This window comes from Toxotes jaculatrix, chromosome 15 (genome assembly GCF_017976425.1).
Source record: "Toxotes jaculatrix isolate fToxJac2 chromosome 15, fToxJac2.pri, whole genome shotgun sequence".
NCBI classification, from domain to species: Eukaryota; Metazoa; Chordata; class Actinopteri; family Toxotidae; genus Toxotes; species Toxotes jaculatrix.
Window position 1 is genome coordinate 10,589,967 of NC_054408.1, and position 27,506 is coordinate 10,617,472.

General features: G+C 40.8%; 1 protein-coding gene and 1 long non-coding RNA gene across 2 annotated transcripts in view; one reads left to right on the forward strand and one right to left on the reverse strand.

The window, feature by feature from the left end:
• Positions 1–16,711, forward strand: part of LOC121194518 — a 54,375-nt gene extending 37,664 nt beyond the window's left edge. The window contains exon 5 of the long non-coding RNA XR_005895389.1: positions 16,349–16,711. This is a non-coding gene — a long non-coding RNA (uncharacterized LOC121194518). The remainder of the gene's footprint in view (positions 1–16,348) is intronic.
• Positions 174–25,737, reverse strand: frmpd4 (FERM and PDZ domain containing 4). The gene is made up of 17 exons (XM_041057432.1): positions 25,697–25,737; positions 18,246–18,362; positions 11,820–11,980; positions 11,443–11,545; positions 10,674–10,719; positions 9,624–9,728; positions 8,648–8,755; positions 8,158–8,289; positions 7,271–7,390; positions 6,919–7,055; positions 6,438–6,564; positions 6,060–6,149; positions 5,782–5,964; positions 5,468–5,600; positions 4,395–5,372; positions 2,621–3,832; positions 174–1,414 (listed from the first exon to the last, which is right to left on the reverse strand). Exons 1-17 carry the CDS (start codon positions 25,735–25,737, stop codon positions 174–176), a joined length of 5,034 nt encoding a protein of 1,677 aa, XP_040913366.1.
• Positions 25,738–27,506: the final 1,769 nt, after the last annotated feature.

Sequence of the window (27,506 nt, forward strand, 5' to 3'; positions counted from 1 at the left end):
TAATATAATCTATTTAAAACTTTAATGATTCATATAATTTTATTTTTACTTTACATAGTAAAATATTGTATACACAAGGCATTTTTTTTTTCACAGCAGTTCACATTGGTTGTTAAACCCATGTCTCTTATGTATGGCTTTAAAATCAATAATCAAGACAAAATAACAACAGTTCATTTGTTGAGCAGTGTTTTCAGTGAGTGAGTTAGTGCGTTTATAATAGCTGACATGGTGGCAGAGTAATGTGTCAATGCATTCACACTTTGGTCACTGGGGGAGCTTCCTGAAGCTGCCTCAGCAGCTTTCAGCAGACACACGTAGTTCATGACGACCCCATCCACCTTGGCTACCACCTCACGCCGCTCCCTCTCGGTGCTCAGGCCTTCCACAAGTGACATGCAGGCATGTGTTAGGCAGCAGAGTGTGTGGAAGCTGTGCGTCAGAGTGAGCAGTAACTCCTCTGGGCTGCTGTACTCCACGGCCATCTGACTGCAGGCGCCCCTCAGCACTTTGGCCTGCATGAAAAGCAGCTGGGCGAATGTTTCCACGTCAGCCTCGTTGACCTCGGGCCTTTCACCTCTGGACAAGTGGCCTACGCTGGATCGCAACACGCCGATCATCTCTAAGGCATCCTTCCGTGCAAGTGCAAACCCTGTGTGGAGACTATAAGTTTTTCCCTTCATTGAATTTACACGAGCAAGCCTTGCTTTGAGGCTCATGTCATTCATAGCAGGGACTTTATTACTCAGCTCAGCTTCACAGTCTGCTTTCTGCTTTGTGTATTCCTTGTGGCTGAAAGAAACAGAGCTGACAGAGAACGGAGCATCTGAGGGCATCTTTCTGCCTTCATCATCACCATCAGTGTTTCTCTTTCTTCTGAGGAAGCAGTGACTGAACGGCCCACGGAACCTCCAGGTGCCTGCATCCAACCTCTGTGCTGTTGACTCTGGAGGCCAAGCGGAGGCTTCTCTTAGCGGCCTTCTAGCGGATGAATTAGAGGCAACGGAACCTTGGGAGAAACTCTTGGGCAAGGTTTTAGCAGAGAAAACCCTCTGTACTTTTGGGGCATCTAGAGACTGGAAATTCTGACCACCACTTTTCCCTGTAAGTGTGGCTTTGGTCTTCTCTAACAGTGCTTCTATACTCCTAGAACCTGGCATTATGGTGCTCCAACTCCTCCTGAGCATCCGAACCCTGCGTGGCTTCCTGAGGCTGCCCGTTGTAGGTTCACATGAAGATCTGCTTGAGGGGGAAGCCAGGGTGTGTGAGTCGGGTTCAGGGCTGCACTGTGTTAGCTGGCTGGGCTCTGTGCTACTTCGTAATGATGATGGTGACATGGTTGTGGTAGTGGTACTGATCTCATTACAGAGAGCTAAAGATGACTCTTCCCCAGCCTTCTTCAGCTGTGTGCAAGCTACACTAGGGGTAGTAGGAAAACAAAGAGAACTGTTAAGCATCCCCCTGACAGCACATATGCATCTATAATAAAATGTTTTATTTCATTAGGTGTTATTAGTGCAAGTATACATAAGTCTAAAATTATAAAATGTGTGTTCAAACTGAATTCACATGCTTGTTATTTTTTTTTAGATTCTGTGAAACTGACATTTAAGCAAGTAGTTTGACATTTGGGGAAATACTCTTGTTTGCTTTTTTTTGCCAATAATGGGTAGATTGATACCCCTCTAATGTCTGTTAGCTTACCTTAGCATAAACAGTTAACCTGTGTCTGAAGATAACAAAATCTGCACCTCTAAAGTGTACAAATGAATGTACTGTATCTCATTTGCTCAATCTGTACAAAAACTGAAATGTAAAAATGAGAACTTGTGGTTTCACAGGCAGTTATATTCTGGACCATTTCTTGGATGGACGCAATAATTAGCAATAACGCAATAACTAGCAATAATGTCTCTGCTAGTTGCTTGTGAATGACACGGTGAAGACAATACGTTGGAAAGTCACTGCACCCAGCCAAAATATAGCCCTGCACATAACCCCCAGAAACCACAACTTATCCTTTTTACATTTCCCTTGTTTCCAGTTTGTAAGCTTAGCTAAGCTAACCAGCTGGTGGTTCCAGCTAAATGTTAAATGGAGAGATATGAGCATGGTATCAGTCTTCCCATCTAATTATTGGCAAGAAAGTCAATAAGTGTATTTTCCCAAATTTTGTTTTTCTCATATACCTCTCGCAGTATCTAGGCATGCAGATAGTTTTGTTTGTTTTACTTTCCCAGGCTCTGAGATATCTTTCTGCCACCACCGCAGTGCAATTGAGGCGATTGGGATTTCATTCGTGGTGCTCACAGCATTAAACACATTTTTTTAAAAATCACCATGCACCTGTTACTCCAAATATATATGGAATATTCTCTCAGTAGAAAGTCATTCCAATAAAAACCACTCACTCTATCTATGTACTGCTATATCTCAAAACCTGAACACAAAAACCTATCCCCATGGCTACTAGACATGAGTGAAAAAACTCATTTATACAATTTGAAATACGTTCCTGCCCTTATTTAACTGCAGTGAGAAACTTAAATGTCCCTTTTTGTTGCTTTCATTCACTAACACAGACATAGATAAGAGGGTACAGCCCCCTGTTTAGTTTTACCTGTGGTTTCTTTTATCTTGGGCATCCTGTGACTGCCATCCCTTGTAATTGTGAACCCAGGCTCAGCACTGGTAGCTGCATGGATCTTCCTCAGCAGGGTGGGGTCAATGGGATGGCCAGCCTTCCCCTGGCCTGGAGGCCCGTAAGCTTTCTCCTCAGCAGTTACATAACTCAGCCCCTTGAGCGAGGACTCTGACAGTACATGCATATTGTCTGTGGCACAAAGGGGAGAATCCATCGGAGTGGCACAGCTGCTGCTGCCTGTGCTACAACCGGCATCTATAGAAGAACACTGTGAGCTTTGGAGGGAATGAACGCCCTCGCTCTGAATCGATGACATGCGCTTGCTCACGTGGTATTCATATAACCGCGTGACGTCTTGCTCTGATGCTGGAATCTTAATTTGCTGCTGCTGCTCATTATCCTGTGAAGTGGCATCTCCCTCTGCAGAGATGGACCCTTTGGATGGTGAGCGAAGATGGGCATTTAACTTTTGGCTTCTTTCATCTGAGTCCTGTTTCTCTCCCTTTACTGTCAGTCTGTCTGCGTGGGAAGCCTGTGACTCATTCACACATTCTGGTGAGAGATTCTCTGCCATTTTGTTTCCGGGTGCTCTCTGCTGCAATTTTTGATGCCTGTCTTTAAAGTGAGTTCGCCCAAGATCAAGTTGATTCATGTAGTAGGAATCTCTCACAGTGAAAGCATTATACTTCCCAACAAGATGAAGGGGCTCCTCTTTAGCTGAATCTTGAGGAGTCATGTGCGACCTATCAGAGGACTCATAGGTATCTCCTTGGATTCTGCTCTCCGCCTCCCTGTGTTTTCCTCTCTGCCTGCTCATTACTGAGCCCATGTGCATCTTAGTGAAGTATTCACTGACTGATTTTATTTCCATTGTCTCTGGCTCCATCTCACCACCATCTGAGTGAAAAATCTGGGAGGAGGCGACAACAGATGACTTCGCCTCCTCCTCCTGATGCTCCTGGGGGTTGTACTGCATAGCTCCTGCTCCGCCATCGCTCTGCTCAGTCACGTCCGTCTTTTCCTCATTCGTGGTGTGGTATCCTTCTGTCATGGCTACATGCATCCTCAGGTGGTTCTCTGAGTGTCTCTGAGCGCTGGCCAGCTCGGAGCTCTCTGTCATCTCAGAGGAGTTTGTCTCGTTGCCAGAATCTGAGGACTCAGGACTAAATGCTCGTGATATTTCTACACCTGTGTACCACAGAAAGACAAACACCTCATTAACAACTCCATCTGAGGCAAATGGAAAAAAAATCACAGATTAGGGAGTGAGTCAAATGTAATTAATGGTAATGAAAATGTATCACCATGTGAGTGAGAAAAGAGTGAATGAATACTTTTGAATAACACGGATGATAATAAATATAAATTACAACATAATAACGTTCCACTTAAAATTAAAATAAAATTTTGGCATACCTAAAATATTGATAGAGAACTGTCATTAACTTAAAATAGCATACTATAGATGGCTATTTGTTTTTCTATACAAGCATTTGACACTGCAGTGTGCAACTCAGAAAACAAACAAAATGATCCACAAAACAAGAGCAAATCTTGACAAAATAAACAATACTGTAATGAACACAGTTGTCTGTATGCTCAAATGAATGAAGAAATACACACACAAATGGAAACATAGAACAAAATGGGCTTTATTGAAAAAAAAAAAAACAACAGCAACAAATCAAAAGTGAATGGCTGGAACATGTGTGGTGTTAATGGATGAACGTCACAATAGTGTAAGAAGAACCTGTGCTACTCTCTGACTGTGCTGGACTCTGTTCCTCAGATGCAGCGAGGGCCTCGAGTGCCTGTAAGGTGGACACCACTGCATCGTCCAGAGGCTCCCCATGGCCCTCTGCTCCGTGGGTGGGCACTGAATCTATGAGAGACACTGGGATGTCATTGCGGGCCCCCTGGGCCCGAGTCCCGGTTCCCTGCTGCTCCTCCTCATCAGAGCTGTCCCTGAAGCCGGGAGGAGGAGCAGCAATAGCCAGGTTAAGAGAGTGCAGAAGCACGTCATTGTCCTCCTCGTCATTACCCTCCGGTGGGGGAGGGAGGGAGGTCAAGTCAATGATGTCATCACTGGACCCTGAGAGTGACAGTAACGAAGGCTTGTCAATGTCACTCATTACCATGTCCTCCTCACAGCTGATGTCATCCTCATCCTCTGCGTCATCTGTTGTCTCTGCGTAGCAGATATCATGCAGCAGCGGCTCCTCGATGCACTCAGTAGGACCAAAGATTTTGGTGGAGTACTGATACCCATCCCCGTCTTCTATGGCATCCATCATCTTATAGTCCTCCTCGAGACGCCTGTACACGGGGCTGTGATTGTCTAGAATCTCTGGGCTTTCATCCATCAGTCTCTGGTAGCCTAGATTTTGGGGGTTTACACTGTCTAAGGGGGGATCTCCAAATATGAAGGAGACCTTTGCATTTCTGGAGGAGTCTTGGGGTTTGGGCCTTGGGATGTTGAGATAGGTTTGGGTGCAAGGGACTCTGCAGCACTCCGCTCTCTCCGTCATGTGCATTGAGTGCTGGGGCTGGTGGATCTCAGTTATGTAAACTGGTTGGCCTTCACATCTCCCTTGGCCAAGGTATTCACACTCCTGGTCAGAATAATCTTGGCTGCACCTCTGGTTGTTTCTGTCTTCATATCCTTTATTGGGTGTGCTGTATGTACACTCGATGGCCTGATAGTTCTGCTTTATTCTCGCTGCATGGCCTGCAAAGGGGAACCAAAAATTGAAACAACCGTTTTAAAAGATAGCATGTTCTGACAAGTCATCTTTTGATCATGTGTGATCATTTCAGACGTACTTTTTTCCATACTGTCTGTATTTTTGGCCACGTTGAAGATGGAGCGTCGAGAGTCCACCAGTAATCTGTAGTAGCCAGCAGTCAAACAGGCCAGATTCATTGCATCAACAGACTCCATTAAGAGAGTGATGGGCTGTAAAAAAGGCAGATAAGCAGATGGCAATTACCGCAGTATAAATGGGAGAGTGGGTCTTTAGAATGAGGTTATAATGACTACTGAACAGACTTGGTGTTATTTGGGTAAAACCATAGAAAATGTTCACACAGCCAGTTAGCATATGCTTTTGTTTTAAAAGGGCAGAGGGTTTGTTAACCTTTACGTCCAGGACATGTAGCTCCACTCTAACCCTGTTCTCATCTTCTGTATACATCTCAATGCGGTTGACGTGACTGAAATCAGCCAGAAGTGCCACCAAGTTTGTTTTGGTGTTAATCACATGACTGATGCCATATTTGGGCCCCACCAGCAATGTCACTTCTGTGTGCTTCTCGCCTTGCTGTGAAAAGGAAGAGAACGTCAGAGAGCATGACCATTTTTTTATTACGCACACTAGTTGCATACAATGCAAGATGGCAGGATAGTTTCACTCACAATTAGTGTGGACTTAAACACCCGTCCTCCATATAACCTCAAGTCACTGAGATACTTCAGATAATGGACCTTTGCTTGCAAGGCAGTCAGCTGGAAAGGGAAGGAAACAAGGTACCCAGGGTGAGATACGAGCTGAAATAATCTATTAATAATCTAATAATCTATTCACAGCAGAAAATAATGTTGAGTTTAAAAAAAAAAAGTGCAATATTGTCTGTTCAAGCCACCACCCAGTGCCATTATTTTGAAACTTAACACTCCACTAGGTGGCAGTTGAGAGTCTTTTCAGATGTGGTGCAAGGCAAAGACAGAGAGATGGTGTGAGATAGAGACAGAGAGATGGTGAGAGATACAGACAGAGAGAGATAAAGACTCTACCTTTTTACCAGGCGGCACCAGGTTCTGGTTGGTTTTGAGGATGTGAGTGAGGGCTTTTTTGATGTTCTTCTCTTTCATGCTAGACAGCACTGCAGGAGGCAGGAACAATGCCAAACCCCACTCCTTCCTGCAGACGCACAATTCATAAAGATTAAGAAAAGGTCACTCAGTCACTCTGAGAAACAGTCAAGTCATCATTCTTGACTGGTGATCTATTTACTTCACCTAGAGGTGGTGCATTGATCAACTGACAGGGTACATTCAGAACTATTAACTAACCGGCAGGGATGTATCTTCTGGCATTGCAGCAGAACAATGCCAGTGAGATCATCATTATTTAATTGAATAACAACATTCTGGAAAAGTAGTATCCTCTGCAGCAGGGAGAAGTCATTAGAAACAACAAAATGGCTGTATATTTGGGAGGCACGAAGTTGATTCCAGCAAGCATGATGCAGAGTGTGAAATCCTATCTACTTACTCTATATACTTCAGGGAAACTTTCTGGGACTGCTTGGTATTGATGGTTAGAATATACATTTGCAAGGCAGCCAGACGGAGGGCCGTGTCGTATTTCAGCTCTGACCCAAATCTCTCCAATACCACATCATTACAGCTCTGGAGGAGCCAAAGACAGAAAGGTTACACTTCAGTTACTCTTTTTATCATAAAATGCAAGACAACAACAAACCTACAGCAACCATGTGTTTGCTGAGGCCATTATTATAGGCTAAAGTCTGTAGGCCTACTAGGTTCTTGTTCTGAGGTATTCTCCCATTGCCATACTGTTAACATAACAACAACAAAAAATTTTTGCATCTGCTGATATTCACCTGAACATAGAGGTACTCAAATGCTACTGCGTCTCTCCTTAGCAGGTCCAGGGGATCCTTCGGGACAAACGTGATGCGAAAAAAGCATTTCATCTTGTGTGACCCTGGCCTCTGTGTCACCTAGGGTACAAGTCGAAGATAAAGAGGGTCCTATTAGCCATGAGATAAGTGCATCTGCAAAATGTTTATGTGGACCCCAAGAAGCTACTGTTACAATACAGTAGCTAATGGGGATCTAAGTACAAATGACAACAATGAATAAACAATACAAACAGGGACATTGCACTATGTGCAAAATTTGATCTGTCTGTTAAATACATAGCTGGAGCCAGGAGGTGGTTAGCTTAGCACAGAATAATGACTGGAAACAGGGAGAAACCGCTATCCTAGTTCTGTCCAAAGGGAAAAAAATATATCTACTAGCACCTATGACAATCACTAATTAATACCTTTTATTTCTTTTGTTTAATCCACACAACAACCAAAGTGCAAAAAGAAGAACTAGTGGTTTTCTTGAGGGACTGTTTCCTGTCTGGGAGCAGTAACTCCCTATAGTCCTAGAAGGAACTGTATACATTTATATTATGTATAAACTGTAAATCTGTTTAATTAGCAGACAGAAACAAATGTATTGACCTTCTCTAACTCTCGGCAAGAAAGTGAATTTGCATATTTCTCAAAATATCGAAATATTAGTCTATCTGTAAAACTGATAAAAAGCCTGCAACTTTGCTTCTGTTGTACTGTACAAAACAGTACAGTATGAATACAAAAATACTGAACGGTATACTGAAGAGAAGGATGGCATCCTTCCTATGTTTTGCCATCAAATGCATTATTTACTTGCCTCTGTCTCCGTTTAGTTGCACCCGAGAGAGCTGTCTCACCTGAGTTAGCATCTCCTGCTCATGAAGGAGCATGAGTTTGCTGGCAGACCCCTCAGCTCTTTGCTCCAGCATCAGAGAAAAGTGCTCAATGCTCTTAATGGATAGCTTTTCTTGCAGAGTCAAGATGACGTCCTTTCACATAAACAAAGTCATAGTTAATACAACATGAGAATCATGCAGACGCAGCAGCCTGCTAGTGCTCAGCTCAAAGCCATAACCATAAGTCATTTTCATGACTGAACACACACAAAAAAACAAAAAAAAAAAGGGTTTGTTTATCAAGATTTCCCTGCTCCACAGTCAAGCTACATTTTGTTTTAACCATAATTAGTTCAGATAAGGTTCTGAAGACCCTAATAAAGAGAGGAGTTTGCACTTTATCATGTACAGTACAGCTGTGAATAACATTCAGTATTTAAACAAAACATCCCTTTAGATTATGCAACAGTATTTCATAGTGAAGTGAAACTGGGTTCTTTCCAGCACCTACCTTAATGGATGTGTTGCTGTCAAATTTAAATGATTTAGTTTGCCCATTCTCCAGGTACACCTTCAGAACATTTGGCATAAAAAGTAGGGAGTTGTCCTTCACCGTTTCCTGAGGATAGAATAAGACTCATTTGATCAACAAATCTAACTTTTCTCATTGAAACTTGTTTATATGCTGCAGTTAAAGTGCATCAGTAGAGAGATGGAGTTGAAAATTCTAAAGTTGGATTGAATTATTGCACATTCAAGAAGTCAATGAGGAAGTGATTCTGACGATTTAAGGAAAATTACAGGCACAATCCAACATTTTGGGAAATAGTCTTTCTTACTGAGAGGAGAAGATTGATACCACTCTCATAAGTACAGTATGGACAGAACGTCTTAGCTGTTTCTCCCTGTTTCAAGTTCTTATACTAAGCTAATCACCACCAATAGTGCTGTATAAGTGTACTAGTATTCATTTACCTACCTAACTTTCAAGATTTATTTCTTATTTCCCAAAATGCCAAAATGTCAAAGTAATTCTTTAAACGTGTATGTGACCTCTTTTGATTTGTTTTATTTAATTTCATTTCCATTCCTCCTTAATAAGCACTCTCTGGTTTTATGTATGATGCTGTCCTCTTCTCAAAGAGTATGACTGCCTGATAGTCTCCTTACTTTGCTGCTGCTTTCTTAAAAAAACTCTTCTCTGTGTGACACATGCAACAAATTGGGGAAGCTCTCTGTGAAAGGGTCCCCTTTTTCTGTCAATCATACCCACATGCGCTCTATTTCATCCCAGCGATGGTAGTTGATGAGAAGGAGAAAAAAAGAGGAGGTGCATTTTTTGCTCATACTTGTCCTGTTGTGTAGTTAGTGAATTCTAATATTTTCACTCTGGTCTATGCTCTGGTTTTAAGAGCTCAAGTCTGCTGCTGTCGTGTCGCGTCACTTGATGTGTACAGAATGAATCAGTGTCGTCCAGCGAGACTTACTGGGACCTGGCCGTTGATGATGACCTCTTCAGCAAAGCGGACTTTAACAGGATTAGTCCTTAACTTGGCCTTTTTGGCTGCGCTGATAAATGCCGATTTGGGCGACTTTTGGAGGGAAAGAAGAAAAGAGGGAAAAAAGGAAAACAGAGATTTAAGGGACAATCAGTTCCTTCAGAGATATGTGATGTATTTTTCAGCTCCACGCAATTCAAGGACGTTTCCCTCTTGAAACATGACGACCTCCCATTTCTCCACTCTGTGCTAATGCAATAAAGGTGACACTTTGCAAGGATGTAAAAGGGAGGACACCCCCAATGTTGTTGCATCTTTGAGCTTGCAAAGAAACACCTAGTAAATGGAAATAATTACAGGATGGATTATAAGACCTGCTTGGTCCTCTGAGTATTGTGGAATCTTACACCTATGATTTCCTGCAAATCATTCAAGCTTCTTGCTAAGTGACTCATCATGCTGAGAGAGAGAAATTAAATGCAAGGTGAATGGATGTATTTAGGCATAGTATTTTCAAGTCATAGGAAATGTTGCATTATATAAAACGTTATGATTACATTCAAACACTGTGAAAGTAGAGAGAGAAGTTTCCTGCCACGCTGTGTACCGTATAGTTTATCCTGTGAGCACACATGGATGCCTTGGTCTATTTTTTGAGGGAATTCAAGCATAATTCCATTTTCTCTGACTTATTATGTGAACTGTAAACAAAGGCCGAATATATGCTCCTGGTGATGTGTGTTCACCACCATCTGCTGCTTTGTGACTCTAGTAAATGTTGATGTGGCAGGTTCATCCAAGGTTTTGCAAGGATCTGACGCTACAACATGAGAAGACTTGGAAAGGCTGCAGCAATTGGATTCCCTTTGAGTTAGCCGGGTTCTAACGCTCAGCTAAGGCATTACTGATACAGTGCCAGCACAAACATATGGTATGATTAATGGCTTGCTTTCATAGAGTCAACAAAATAATCAGCTCCAAACACACAAACAGCCTGATGGAATGTTCATTCATAGAGAAATTCATGGAGAAACTTACTGGGTACGGCTGAACAACGGTCAACAATATAGACTCCTTGCAGCTCCTGCAGGAAAGGGAAAAACATTTTTTAATATAAAAAATGAATTAAAATGGAAATAATTCACTTGTCCTGGAAGATTGTTATTTTTGAGACATCATGGTGGACAGCAGCAGGAGGAACATTATGTCCCAGTGATTCTCCAAGCAGCCCTGTCTTGCCTCCATTGTGCAGTTTTACTGCAGAGGCAGAGCTCATTCAAGGCCACAGGAGCTGTGAAGGAGCGTCCACACAGGCACTTTTACCTGTGCTAATGTACTGTCCACAGACTGCAGCAGAGTTCGTACGAGAACCAAATGCTCACAGTCAGCCACTCAGCTGTTTCAGTGACATAAATCTAATGAGATGTCCGAATGGACAGGTGGAAGTTTTCATGTTTTATTGTCTTATAACGTTGAATGAAGGGGGACATCATGTGATACTGAAATGTTGTAGTCAACCATCTTTTCTCCATTTCTCCATTTTTGGGCTAATAAATGTGTGTCTTATTGTTTGTGCGTTTCTTTGGCTTTTGTAAAGGTCTGTTTTTACTTTGACAGTAAAGGGTTTCTCTTTTTTTTCTTGTTTATGGGTGACAAAAGGCCACACTAAATCTACTTGATTCACTGTTGTAAGACAATAAAATGTGAAAACTTCCAAGAAGGGTGAATACTTTAGGCACTGTGGAATTACCAACAACAGGTTCAAAGAAGCAGGCAAATGGCATCTCACCTTAGTGTGTTGTCATACCTGACAAGGTCAATAACCCTCTCCCTGGGTGCTGAACTGACTGGCTCATCATTAATCATGATGATCTCGTCCCCTGGGATCAGCTTGCCTTCTGATGGACCCCCTGCCAGTGCACACCAAATAAGAGTTAAGTGGAACAAAGTGTGCACAGTCATACCATTTTTCTTGATTTTCTTGGTTTCCTGTCTTGTGGCTCAAGGCTCTAATGAATGCTTACTCATTCAGGGCTGTTAAAATCAATGAATCATCGACGTAAACTACAGCCTGAGTGGGTTTCCTTTCTCCTTTTAGGAGGATTTCTTCTGTGTTGATAATGGCCTGGGGATTGAATGAGTCACATCTGTATTAGAGCTCACTGTACAGCTGGCTTGCTTTACCTGGTGTGACTGAGCGAACCACCACAGGTTTTTCACTGCCTGCCACAAAACCAAAGCCAAGCACTGGGTCTCGTCTCATCTCCACCTTCCGGGGCGCTGGTGGCACAAACTTGTCTCCGTCCAGACGAATCTCCTCCAGGGAGCTGCTCTGGGAGACGTGGCTGTGGGAATGATAAAAAAGAGATGTTTCCTGTTTTTGTGATCATATTTGGTTATGGTATACTCACTGATTTTGTTAGCATTTGCTATTTTGAAAATGTATTCAGTTATTACACCACACTATAACAATTAATCAAAGTCATAGATAATCAAGGTTAGATCGATAGATTGATAAAGACAGTTGATTAGTTGATTAGTCAATTAGTTAATTGCTTCTCTTCTCTTCTCTTCTTTAGCTTCTGCCAGTTTTCTTACATTTTATAGAGCAAATAATAAATCAGTTGATTGAGAAAATAACAGACGGTTTAATAAAAATAATTGTTAGTTGCAGCTCTAATTTCAAAATGTGATTGCCAAACTAATAGAACTACTAAAAGGAATCACCTTCAAGAAACAATGACAACTGGGACAATGAATATAACGATTTAACTGTATAGAAAATGGTTGTTTTTCTTCTGACTAAATCCTCAAAATGCTTAAAAGCAGGTTGCCAGAGCCTGAAAATAAGGAACTAGTGCACTGCTGCAAAAATAGATCATGTGGGCGATGGTAATCAAGATCCAATGTTTGTATTCTCACATTGCAGATATCCACTGTGTGCTTCACCGAGAAGCAGTTACAGTTTTCTGTAGTACTCACACTGTAATGTGTTACACAATAAGGTTGAAGTTTACACCTTATTTGCCCCTTTACTTCAGTTACCCTGATCAGTGCATTTTCTCTGTCTTGAGCTAAAAAGATTTGCATAAACTGTATGTAGCTTCGGCATCTTCTGTAATCTGAGTTTTTACAGTGTTCCTCCTCTGTCCCTGGCTGCAAAAGCAGCAGCAGCAGCTCCATATGGTGCCAACAACGTTGGTTAATTAAAGCTGTGGGCAGACTGTGTAATTCACAGTTATTCTTGACACATGTACTATTCACCACTAAACACTAACAATTAATCTTTCATGGCACAAAGGCACAGTGAGATCTGTCAATCGCAATCCCAGTACTATGAAAAAACAGCAAGGAAGGCAACAAGATGTTCAAAGCTAAGTGATTGTCAACTGATATTTTGGAGGAGGATTCAACAAATCTTTCCCAGAGCTATAAACCAGAAAAAAACTGGAACGTGATCTGTCATTAGGATGTGAGATGCAGTTGCTAAACAAATAAGGGTAGATAACAGAGAATGTTTATATCTGCTTTTTCAACCATTATGTTTTAATGGTAATATCAGTTCTGAACCAGAAGTGAACCTAATCTCTGTGATGCACTCACACTAATCTTTACAGAAGGACGCAGTAAGATAAATATTACCACAATTTGTAAACACAGACTTTATTAGGCTGATCCAGCAAAATGGGGCTTTCAGTGTTTGAAGTGGGGTTAAGAGGTCTACAGCATGTACCTGCAGTGAGGAACGGAGCTTGCTGAGCCTAAAAAATTAACCACCTAAATCTTATCAGAACAAAGATGTTCTAAATGAACATATGGTATTGTCTTTTAGTTCCAGATAAAGTCCAGGATACACTTAAGTCCAACGTGAACAATTTTGGTCCTGTCAGAAATTAAAGAAGCTACAATAGTTTATAGGAGACAACACATTTCAAATGGCTTAAAATTGAGACAACATTTTACATAAATCCAACTGCTCCCTCCTCCCACTCCCTTGTTTTACTGCATGTGTTTTTGTCACGGAAAACAAACAACAACAAGACCCATGCACACCATTGCTTACAAAGTAATTAAAAAAGCTCAAGAAATTTATTTGCGTTATAATAGAAATACAGAAGGAATTCTGCAAAATCTGAACCAGCACCTGGACACTGGGGAGGTCAATTTTCTTTTAATGGTAATTAAACAAATGCCTCAAAAGTAATGTGGTACTGGTTCAATTGAAACAATAATACATGCTAATATAATAGCTAATATAATATGTACTATGTTATTATGTTACTAGGCACATTTGCAATTAAGATACTATCTTATTTGTTTCAATTAAAAATTACATAGCCCCAAGTCTTCCATCAGTATGCTTCGTAACACATCTGCATTAAGGCGTAATCAGATGACAGAGAACGTCTTCTCTTTTTTCTTGCAGTGGAGTGAAATGTTTGAGACTGTTTTTGCTAAATATATATTTGATCTTATACTGTATTTACATGCTATTGTTTTTGAGTAATCCTTTGTTCAGACTCAAAAAGAAATGACTCTTAAAGAAATGAACAAACAAGACAAAAAACAAACAGAATGCACTCAGTCAACCAATATTTGTACTTCTGCAATTATGTAAAGCAAAGCATTTGTGTTAACTGCACCAGTATTGTAGAAGTCAGTACAGACAGCCTTTAAGATGGCTACCGGGAAGCTAAAGGCAAAATACATCAGTCTTATAACCAGATTCTCACAAATGTTTTTCCATCGCAAAATCTACAATGCCACAAATATGTAACATTTGCCCCAAGTAACTTACTGTATCATCGCAACAACAATTTCATTACGAACCAAACAGAGCAGAGGATAATTGTGATAATGAGAGGAAGACACAGAACAGAACAAAAATTCTTTTCAAGCCTTTCAACTACAATTTTGCACATCACCGTAAAAATGAACTGATAAATTTATCATAGACAGATTTCTTCAGTTTCACAGTGGTGTTGTACAGCACTATGAGAACCACCAGGCAGAACCACTGACAACAGAATGGGCAAAGTAACAAGACTGAAAAGGTGGAGATAATTAAACATAATGACCTGGATCATTCTCCCTTTACCACATTAACCTGAAGTTATCCAAGGAGTGGCACTCATTCTGTCATCTTACAGGAAAATTAAGGAAATGTTTCTCCTTTACAGTCAAATTAGTTAGTGTTCGCTTTCCTTGGGCGGCTTATTTTAAAAATTTCATTGCACAAAACCACAATCATCCTAAATGTAAAATTTGTAATATTTGTTATACCTATAACAAAAAACTACAGGTCTTATTTCAGTTTTAATTTAGCTTGTCATATAGTAACATAAATTCTATTGTTGCTACTCAACAGTGACAGTGCATAATATCAGGATAATATTATAGGGACTATAAGTCTCCAGATAATGGGAGATTGTAGGCAGAATATTAATTTCATACCTACATGAGGATCACTACACCCAGTCAGCGTGGGACAGTGCAAACAGGAGGCCAGAACATCAAATGGATTTTTAATTGGTGCAATGACCACTTTAACAAATATTGTTTATTTTGGTTGATGAATCACCTACACTCTTTTACACATATGAATTAAAACGTGTTTATGATTAACTATCGAAGTCTAATAATTATTCCAGTGATACACTCCAGCTTCCCTCCAAGAGAAACAAACACCCCTTATCTGTTGTTTTCCTCCCCAATTTCTTTAAAATTAATATAGTTTATATACACATATTATTATATATAATATTATTTATTACCTCAACATTAAAACAAGGAGCCTGCTTCAATCTGCTTGAGATTTATACCACATCTTGTGATAACCTTCGTTGCATTCTGCGTTCTCCGAGGGTCCTTCTAAGACACATTTAGTTTGGATTTGTGTGTCAGTTTTATCCCTCAAAAAAAAAAACCAAACTCAACAGATTGTGCACAAATCAAAACCATATGGACCTGTGCATTCAGGAAGAGTGCTGTCTCCTCCCCTGCATGGCCACCTGCTAAACATGGCTAGATTCCCATTATGCAGACAGCCATGCATCTAATGGGCCCTAATAATACCCATTAGGTGCTAGTGTAGCTCCACAAGGCTCTATGCAACAATCGCAAGCCGCACTGTGTGCTATATAGTTAACAAGATGAACAGAAACAAGCAGCAAGAAATGCTGGTCTGTTACTGTACAAAGACTCTTTTCGCTGTTGTTTTCTTAAAGCATATTTTGGACAAAGAAAAGTAAGCTCATTGCCAAGAGCAATATCATCTTACTCTTGTTTTGAAAGGCTGCCTTGACAGGGTTCACAAGTTGTTGGTGCTGAGTAGTGCTGGGATGTTCAGGTGTCTTTTTCCGTCTGTTTATACTGGGTATGGATCTCTTAATGTATCAAGTATTTTGAGTTGTCCAGTAATGAGTGTTGCACACCCCTCATTAACATGATATGTGGGCATCAAGTGGAAATTAAACGATACGGCTCATTATCCTCTCAAAATATTAATCAACATGTTACATAAAGCTGATGATTTAAGTTAACTGAACCAAACTGCTGTGGTGAGTCTGTCCACGGTCCACAGACAGCAAGAATCAGGAATAATATCCACAAGCTAACACTGAGTCTACTGTCTGACTTTGGTACGTGAACAAATCCGACGAGACCTTAAGCTTCTAAGCTGTCTCTTCTCTTCTGCATTCTTTGTTGTACAGGCTGCAGTTCAGCATATGGGAGGGCAGCTGGGAGAGCTGGTGTCAGCAGCAGCCGAGTTGAACACATGGGTTTGTGGTACCGAACGGCGTTAGCAGTGAGTGCACACAGCTACGGTGAGCTCCAAGTGGAAAACGTGTCAGTAAGTCATTACCCTCACTGCTTAAAGCAAACCTTTGCCCCATAGTACTCAAGTGAATTTTTAAACTCTTTAGGGTTGTAATGCTTTCATTTAAATGGCTGGCAGTTAGTTTGGTGACATATCAAGGGCGAGTAGGCGGGAGAAGGCGAAAGCTTTTATCAGTATTGTACAGACAGCTATTGCATGATGGCAGCATGCACCAGTGTGAACTTGATTCGTGTCGAACGCTCTCTCTCTTTCTTTTTTTTTTAAAATTATGTAATCACTGCCAGTTTTTATTGGCATTTTTTTTTTTTTGCTGTGTCACTCCTCTTTTTGAGGTGACTGGCTATTCTGAATTTTCTGAACCTCCCAAATGGACCTCTAGTTGTCTCTGTTAAATGTGGTAAATACTTTGATGAAGTCCATTTGACATCTTTTCATACTGTGAAGACATTGCCATCCTGCCAACTCATTGTCACTCTTCAGAATTAGTAACTTGCTTAATAAGAAGTCTCTGTTAAATCTGGTATTTTTCAGATATTATTGACCTACATTGTTATCCACTCCTCCATTATATTCATAGCAGTCCCTAAACAACATTACGTCTGTTAAATACCGTGTGTCACAATGTAAATATTAAATGGCTACTGCGTTATTCATGTGCTCCTGTCATGCAGACTAGACATGTGTTTCATTGAGAAATACAACAATATAGTTGTATTTCTCAATATAACTATATTGTGTTGTTAAGGCTCCAGGTGAAATCCTGGAGCCTTAACAAACTCAGATCACCACTGACAGTCACATAAACAGACATTTGATTATTCATGAGCCTTTCTCAAATTTAGAAAGCAAAGTCTGGAGCCAAAACAGCCTCCATGATCTGCCTCATCCAGACACACTCTGCATCCAGCACTTTCACTGCTCCTTACTTCTTATGTAACTCCTCTGACATCACGCTTCTCATGTTGTAACCCATGTGTGACAAGTGCTCACTTTCTATTCCATATACCATGCAGATATAAACAATTTTCACATACGTGACGTGCATCTAGAGCACAAAAATGACCGTTTTGGAAAAAAAGAGTAACAATCTAATGAACAGATGAGGGGAGCCAAAATTCAGCAATTCTGAATCTAGTACGCACAGTGGTTCATGAATGCAGTGATATTTTTAGATCTAGTATGGATGTATATTACACATCTCGGGTGTGAAAAAAAACAGAGGAAAGCCCAGTCGAGTCAAAACATCAGATGAAACCAGCAAGTTACCCTCACTTGTTACATTAGAACATTAGAACATGTGTTCACAAACATGTAAAGAACCAGCAAAGAGTTTCTTTTTACCTGCCTGTGCAGATATCCAGAAGTGCCAGTTAAGAAGGATCAGTTACGCTGATAACACTGACCCAGCGTCCTCTGAGGAATGTGCCGCATTTCAGATCAAAACAAATCCCTGCACAGGTGAATTTCTTCATCAGCAACAGCGTGCACACACAAACACACACACACACACTCACGCTAAAGCCCTCTTCTGCATTTGGAAGACTGCATGAGAGTGTTGTGGGTGTGTGAGAGTGTGAGAGAGAGTGAGAGTAGGCAGGGGCAGAGTGCGCGCAGCAGTGGAGGGAACAGAGAATCAGCATTCAGAATGCACAGATGGAGACAGTGTGGAGGCAGTGACGTGGCTAGAATAATCACAGGTTGGCAAAACGTCTGAAACATCTGGGACAGAGAAAGCTCCCCCTCAGTTTCTTTAAACACAGGGCGCTTACTTGATGTAGCAGTCACGCCCCTCTCTATTGGTGCCCATGTCCCATCCATTGGGGGGTCCCTGCGAAGCACTCCAGGTCCCTGAAGGGGGTGGCCAGCCTGAAGATTTGGTCCTGTGGCTGCAGAGGAAGAAAGGGGAGAGAAATAAATCACAGATTAACTTTACGTCATAATTTGTGGTTTCATTCAAATCTACTAGTGCAACGTCACCTGCAGTATCGAGCTCCGACGTGGCATGAAAAATAAGTTAACTGAATTGCAAAAGAATTTCAAAATAGTATTCGTCATAGAGATACTCAAATCACAACAGAAATAAATGAGCTGAGGGCTGATATGAAATGATTCAGCCCGAGTGATAAGAGAAAGTCTGATTCCAGTGTGATGAACAATGTCCCATAGCCACAGTTCACTCATTGAATACAAATCAAATTAATTACGTAAGCTAGACACACAGGCGGCGTTGTCATGCCTCACTCTTGTGCTTTGAGAGGCATGAAATTGGTTTTATTTCTAGATGTCAGCACATTCTTTATAAAACAAGCCCAGAGGAATTCTCCTATAAAGCAGTTATTTGATTTGCTCAGTGCCAAGACGATTTGATAAAGTTTATCAGAGAATACAACCAGCTATAACCATCATTCATGCAACAATTTATTGTAGCCTATTGTATGAAGGACAGCGCCCATCCAAATCTCAGTTTCAGCTGATTTTCTGATTCTACCAACAAAACACAATTCTGCCCAACGATTTCCCTGTGCTACAAATTGGCAGAGTGCAGGTATTCAGGAGAACTGTAATTGGTTAAAATGTTTTCATCTGTCTTTTTGTCTGCACAGCCCCCTCCCAACCCATCTTTCCTTTATCTCTGTCTTTGTGTCTGCACACTGGTGATGCTATGAAAGCGGTGGCAGTAAGTTATGTCACTTCAAAGGCTTGTCTGCCGTGTAACAGGGCTCTTCGCATTCATTATTCAAAACCCCTCTTTCTTTGCCTCTAAATGTTTCCCCAGTTACTGTTCTGCTGATAATAAATTGTGTGCAGCGTGCTCGTATCTGTATGCGAGTGTCTATTAGTGTGGGTGTGCCCGTGAGCATGTCTGTCTGTATGGGCACACGTGCCCATGTCATGAGATATGAATAAAATATTGCCAGCTCATGAACATGAGATTTAAGCAGAGAGAGGGGTTACACAATACTGCAAAGCTATTTAGTGCAAACAGTTAGGCAGCAAGCAAAAAAAAATAATGCAACCTAAACTAAAATACAGTTCTGAAGTTGCCTAAAGTAATACACTAAAACACACCTAAGTGCTACTGGATGCATTAAATCATAACTAATTCATAGACGAACAAGTAGTGTCGCTGGAAATTGTGTTTTTCTTTAGTGCTCTACATTTTAAATTGGTCTCTGAACACAGGAAGCAATCTGACTTCTTTACAGTCGTGTGTTTGGGGGATATTAGTGTTTCCACATGGATATGGATTTATCTGACCTACAGTACATTAGCTGGGAGCAGGCCTCGATGGTGTATATTTAGAACACATTTCCTGCAGCTCAAATGATGTGTGTGGACACAACTGGATACTGTCTGACACTTTTGGAGCCATGTTCACCTCATTGATGAGTGTTACTTGTACCATTTCAGCCTCTTGGATTAAGCTAACAGCCATGTTAACATGAGCAGTGTTTGATGTAGCATATTTACACATTTTAGTCAGTAGATGTATGATAAAAAGAGCAAAGAACTGTAACATTTCAATAATATTTTCCAGGATTACACCTTAAACACAGATGTGTTTGACAAATCTCTAAAGGTCAACAACATAATAAAACATTTTGTACTTACAGTTTCAGAAGCTGTACTTTCAAAGTATGTTTCTGAACTGACAAAGTGTTCCACAAAATCCATTTTACGTCTCTCAGCCCCAGCGTTTCTGTATTAACGGCACAGTCATAGATACAGTGATCTTTGATTTCTTTTGTCTACAGGCGGGAGGCGCATTATGCCACTGAGTCGCAGCACTCCAGCTTAACAGAGAGGCTGAAAAGGTTCACCCACTGGTGGACAGTGAAACTGATCTTCCTCAGCTAGCATTAATAAATGATGCCTGCACAGTCACAGTGGACTAAGTAATCGAGCGCCAAGTGGGCAAACCATGCTGCACAATTCATGAACAGGTTACCCAAGAGTCAGAGCAAGGACAATTAGAACAAGAAGCTGGAAGAAAAAGGATGTTCCCGAATGATCTCTCTCTGGACAAATTGCACTAAAACTACAAAATGAATGATGACATTTTGTATTTTGAACATTTCTTTGTATTGTGCAAACTTTATTATTCAATGGCAACCAAAAAGTAATCTTTAAAAGGCATTAACAACAAAAGAAACAGCAAAAAAGACTCACTGCTCATAAAAATAACAATCAATATAGTACAATAGCACTAAGCACCGAGCCTTCTACCACAGCGACAAACATCAGGGTTTTTTAATCTAAATTTGAAGATTACAGCACAATCATCTCCTTTTCTTCATTTTGTGCATCTATCTTGATATCTTTATTAGGATGAACAGTGGCAATATTATGTCGCCCCAAATTTATAAGTAACTATAATTTGGAAGATAGTTCAATTGTACTGTCTGAGACATGGGGAAAAGATCACTTTTCAGTTCTCCATAAAAATTGCATGAACAATGTGATCCTTGCTTTATCACAGTAGTTCACTTTTGCTTTCATCTCTCAGAATACAAGCAACTTGCAAAGAAGCATTTTGGTGTGCTATGAAAGCTGAAATCCTGTTAATTTAGGGAGTAACTATGCATTATAAACAAGCCACAGCTAAGAAAAGCACAATCCAACACAGACACTCAAGTCTGTTTGAATAATTTACATCGACAATCTCCATGAGGCTTGGCTATATGAAACCACACTCTGGTGCCACATGCCTGCCATTATGCATATTGTGAGGTAAGGAAGTGGGGTTTTTTTATATCCCATTTGCTCTTGGTAGCAAAATTTTACTGACATTTATATGCTGATTGCCAGAGGATCAAACTCTTTCCTCTTTGGCTCTTACGACTTTCCCAGCATACACTGGGTGAGAGACAGAGGAGTATCCCCATATCCAGAGAGCAATAATAATCTCAGTTTTGCTTTACATATGCCACTGTGAAGGAATAATCACATTACTCCAGCCAGTTTGGTGTGTGTGTGTGACTGAGTACAGAGATCCCATCTCATAGGATCTACAGTTTTGACAAGCTATTCTTAATTGTGCTCGAGCAATACCACAGTTTGTACAGCATAAATACACACAGTTCATACAGTCCCACTTTTACAGTAACATTATGTAACATTACGTAAAGATAGAATAATTATAATAATTATGTATTTCTAGAATCCACAACAGGCTGTGGATCTGAAATCAACGATAATCGTGTCTATCTACTAACTACGATGTTACCAATCACTGTGAACACATACTCAACTCTTCACAAAGCTAAATAACAATAAAAAGTATTTTTTTCAGTTTCCATGTGAGAGAGGAAGTGAAGTGTTTCAAGAATGACTCGAGATACATGGTGAAGGGGCCGTGACGCTGCTTTCTCAGCGCTCTTGAATTAAACAGAGACATTTATGCAGAGATAGACCACTAATGTGATTCTGTTTGGATATGAAATCTGTGGAGAGATAGCAGATGAGATGACCATCCCCTGGGAGGAGGCTGGGGAGTGGAGCAGAGAAGAGGCACAGACACAGAGGAACCTCTCTGATTAAAGGCCTTACTCCTCTGCGCCTCTTTTAGACTGCTTCCATCCGGTTGAAGAGTCAAACGCAGTGCCTTTTGTTTAAGAAAACATCTGCCCTCTGCTTGACTTCTTTAACCACTACCTTGGCTCTAATCCTGTGGTCAGTATGGCAGCGCAATCGAACATACAGTTCAATCTGGTCCGATCTGCTATTTATATTGTGTCTGCTTTTTATATGTCACTGTTACAGCGAAGTTGACCATGTAGTTACACATAATTGCTCAGTCATTCTGCTGTTCTCATCCATTTTGTGACTTAAATGTCACAGTTTTTTGTCCACTTTGCATTGTGCCTTTGCATTTATTTGTCTTCAGAGAAGAAGTTTTCTTGACATGCAAGAAATTACTTTCAAATGAAACAAACGGTGATGATATAACATCAACACGACCAAATCAGACAGCCTAGGTGATTAGAATTTGTGCTTTGCCCCATATAGTGCCATTATGCAGAAATATTGAAATTTTAAACACAACAACACTCACTTCAGAATCAGAGGTGTCTATTTTCCCTATTATTCTAACTGAATATTGTATTTCTGTGTTTGTCTTTGGAAGTACTGATATAGTTGCCATGGGCAACCGCACTATCCTGAGCAGCTCTCTGGTGCCTCTATATAGAAAGGTTTTGGTTAGTTAATCTCTTCTGGGTGGGAATAAAACAGCATCTGGGAAACAGCCCACCCACTATGATCCTCCTGCTATTTTATGGTGAGTAAGAGAACCTCAGAGTCCCTTTGTCTCTAGTTTACCTGTTAAACAGCAAAACACAGCTATTTTACAAGAGAGCTTCTATTCGAAAGCTGGATGTATATCATCTGCTGCAACACTTAACATACAAAATACAGCAAATAACAAATCAGAAATAACAATCACAGAAAGTGCATAAATGCAAACACACACATTTGTTATTTCTTCATCCTCATTCTGTGGATAATTTTTTTTTATCCAGCCATAAAAATGAGACACAAAACTAATGAAAGACATTTGTGTTTTCATTATTATTTCACTATTACACTGCATCCCCAGGCCCCCTTCTGCTCCACAATACTCTATGTAAAACATTAACCAAATATAGTGATGAACTTACCCCGTGGGCACTGAACTACACTTGGATTCTCCTGCACCACATTGTGCTACTCACTGCTTTCATGCTAAAAGCTCTAAAGGACAGAACCAAATAAATGGTTGCCTGAGACCTCATCCACCAGCCAGCTGGCTCCCATTTCTGACCCTGAGCCATTTCTGATCCACTCCTCCCTGGGAGCTGCTGATTTGAACGTATGTATGACAGATCTTTTGGTCTTTGTGTACTCTGATGAACATTTAGGCCAATCAATTTGTATCCAGACCAGTGATTTCCTGTGCAAAAAGTTTGCAGTCAAAACATGCCAAACAACAGTTCACATAATGGATTTGATTTTAAAAAAAAAGGAAAAAAAAAGCTAGAAATGAATAGATCCAGCAAATTAACTGTAACTTCCATATTATTCATCCTGAGTACAAATGCATTTCCATTACCATTTCCACTCACACATTTAATGAACGTGTGCATCTTTTATAGAAGGGTGACACAAAAAACAGCTGCATCAACATACAGTAACAAATCTAGACCTTTTTTAATGCATACAGTAAAAGCATGTTCAGCAATCATCTACACATAGACACATTTTAGCACCACTGAGTCGGGCAATCACTGTGACTGAGTGATAATTGACTCTTTCTACATAATAACTTGACGTGTGTACTCATTATCTTCACGGTGCTGTAGCCGAGAAACCATTTTTAACACCCACAGGATGTATGAAAACTGTAACAGCCCTTCCAGCAAAGTTCTGCATAGAAAGATCAAAACAGAGCAACTTAAACAACTTTGGTCAAATGGCTCAAACTTGCTTTTTTAGATACAAGAAGACAAGGAGGGTGAGAGATCGTTATCTTTCAAAGGAAACATCAAATGTGAAAAATCTTTGCTAAATTTAAACTCAACAAAGAATAGAGAAAATGAAAGCAAGCACAGGCTTTTGTTCCTGACAGCAGACACATCTGGGGGCGTTGTGAGGCAGGAGGAAGAGACAATGAGGGGAAATGTTCCCTTTCTTGTCGAACTCTAAATACATACAGTGGGTTTCTCTGTAAAATGTTCTGTCAACCTTTGCAAAACAGCATCCTGCTGACTTTAATTCTTGCTGGCAGCTGAGAGGGAGAAAACCCAAAAAAAAAAAAGAAAAAGAAAAGAAAAAAAAAAAACGCCACTGTAGCAGTGGTAACTCATAATCAGTGATAGCGTCGTGTGGCATTATTAACAGTGACAGGATGCAGTGACGTTGGTGGTCCACTGGGAGCTGCATCATAAATGCTGTCATGGAGGGATACTAACTAGAAAACAACAGTCTTATCGTCTGATGGAAAATCCCTGCTACCTGCCCACTTTCCTACAGAAATTTTACAAAAAGGAGCTGGGATTTACATAAAACAGAAAAGAACTGGATACTGAGGTGCACTATCATGTGTCACTACGAAAGCTAAAGTAAACTGCTATCACCTTTCAGTCCTGGTGTCATTTTTTTGCGCATTAAAAACAAAATTATAATTAAAAAAATGCGATTTCAGTCTGCGGATGACTCATGAAATGAAATGCACTGAATAGGCATTCTTGTGGCACATAGGGTATCCGATTTAATATTTCCCGTTTATGATCATCTGTTCCCAGCACCAGTGGTCTGTAGAGTTCCTGATGGAGCCAAATCCTCTAGGAGGATTACTGTCCACTGGGGCAGATCAACTCAATCTAGCAGACCCATGGGTGCATAAGGTGAGGTGTCTGCCCTGGCAATAAATGAATTCCTCGGGACTGTTAGTTTAACATATACTTCACATAGCATCTACTTCCAATCACTTCTTGTAAGGAAAAAAAAAGTATTTTAAATCCTCACACACAAAAATTCAACCAAGTGAAGAAATAAAAATAAAATCTACAATGTGGTGGGTCCCCTCCCCCAATACTTTATAGCTTTTTGAAATTGGAAAACAGCAAGGTGTCAGCCGTTCTCCACATCAGCTTATCAGCAAGTGTTCTGTTCTGGCTATAGGTGTGCGAACTTGACCACTCATATTAAATGTCCACTCATATATATTGGGTCTAATGACCAATGACAGATCACACTCAGTTTGTATTATACCACCAAAATATGACGACTGAAAATGACTGACAACCCACGGCCCTTGATCACTGATGTGATTTAACATCTGAAACCACTGCAGGTGATTTTCATAGTGTTTCAATATATGTAGGTTTCATGACATTACAAAACACGTCAAGCAGCAAACCATAACCACTATCTGCAATATAAGAAATTTATTAACTTACTATAGATACAGAGTTTAGATACATGAACCGCATCAGCGTCTGCATCCACCCCCACCTCTATCTACCTCACTTGCTCATTCATTTCACATCATACATGACTGCACAACTTGCTCTCTGGAGCAATCAATAACTCAGCATTTTTAATCACACTGTTCCACGTTACTCCTGTGTCATTCTCTAAGTCATCCCTTTGAACAAAAAAAACCTATGCCTTCTAGAGAACACACAGGCACATCCATATCCACAGCAAAATACACAGCAGCAGCATCCATCGGACTCACCCTGACAGCTTTGGCATCTTCACAAAGCTGAACACATCCATGTGTGCTGCAGACTGCAGTCAAGGCTACAAATTCACCATCTACTTCACTCTGGCTCCATTGTCCCACACTGTCTTTCGCAGCGGGGAATAAATAATTCAGAAAAAAAAGTGGAGCTTCCACAAGTCAGGTGGAGAGATTAGTCCTGTTGTCTGGGCTTCTGCATGGCTGAGTGATTGCTTGTCCTCGCCTCAGCAGCGCAAATCCACAGCCCATGGAAAAGGATCTGGCAGCGCAGCTTCCCCCGGTTACATCCTTCAAAGCATGCCTCTGTTAGCTGTGTTAAGCCACCTTCATTTAATTTCCATCGCGGTGGAATGATGCGCGGGAGCCGCACAGTAACAACAGCTTTGGAGAGAGGCAGGGAGAGCCAGAGCGAGGGGCAGAGGCAGGGAGGGAGGGACAGGGGTGGCGATGGTGGTGGGAGATGAGAGTGGAGGAGAGAGGAAAGAGGAATGTGCAAAGATGTTGTGTATGTGTGTGTGTGTATGTAGGAAAGGCCACAGGAATTGCTACTAAAGGATGCAGCCAGCTTCCAAGAATTCCCCAGAGGCTAGTGTCATCAATCCTCAACCATGTGGTGTGTTTCCAGAAAGCAGGAAAAGGTTGAAAAAGATGAAAGAGATGAAATGACAGAGACCCACTGCATGCAAAAGCAACAGAGGAGCAGAAAGAGCAGCTGGAGAGACAGGAGGACCTAATGTGTCCCCTCCCCAGCTGAGGTCTCTGCCTCACAGCTGCACATTAGGATGCCCATACTGTACACTGCATTTGTTTTGACCTTTCAAAACAGTTCAGCTGCTAAATGCTCACTCTCAATGGGGCCATTCATGAGAGGCCTCCAAACATTTTAGCAAATAAACCCAACACAAACAAACACAGAGCTGATGTGATGATCTCAAAAGAATATCAGAATATACAAAATGGAAATGGATTTGTGTGATTAATCGATGTCCAGAGGGGAGAAGATGAGGACTGTTGTGATTCATAGGGCTTCAAGTAGTCAGCTGCTTGTTAACAGATGCTTCAAGCATCTAATTTCCTCTGTGATATTTCTTTAGATTGAAATACATCTCCATAAATTTTCCTATCTTTCTCTATTTAGTTCAAGATGCAGGCCCATTTCGTTGTGTTTGGGATTTTCCATTTCATGTCAGGGTTTCAAAGGCTGATAAATGAGCAGGAGAGTCATGAGATTTTTAAAGAAGATATAATTTGGCAAAAGATAACATCACATTTCAGCTCCATCTCCAGATGAAGAATCACCACGTGTCTATTATCCCAAAGAGGAAGGAAAACCCTTCATAAATCAAACACAACAGATGAGGCACCTCTGTCAAAAACCACACAGTGACAATTAGCCTTGTCTCTGATCCAAGGAGGTTTAATACTTCTTCATGTGGCTCAGACAGAGCTGATAAAAGGAACTTCTCACAGTAATACTGACGATTTACTCTGTTATCCTGATCTGTGATGTGCCTGCAAGAAACACACAGATAAACAAGGCTAACATCTAAAATCTTCTTTAAAAGGCATCTGTTCCACTTGTTAAACAATGTGTTTGCTGTGTACTGTATTAAATAAATATAGCTCCAACTCTCAACAAACATAACATCTCCTTTTTGATTATACCACAGTGTGGTGAAATGATACTCCTTAAAGGGTTAAAAGGAGATAATCCCTTGCGTAGTTATATTCAGCTTGAACCTCTGCTGGGAGCTTGACAGAATAACAAATCAATCCAATCAATAACAATGTCAGGTAGTAATGG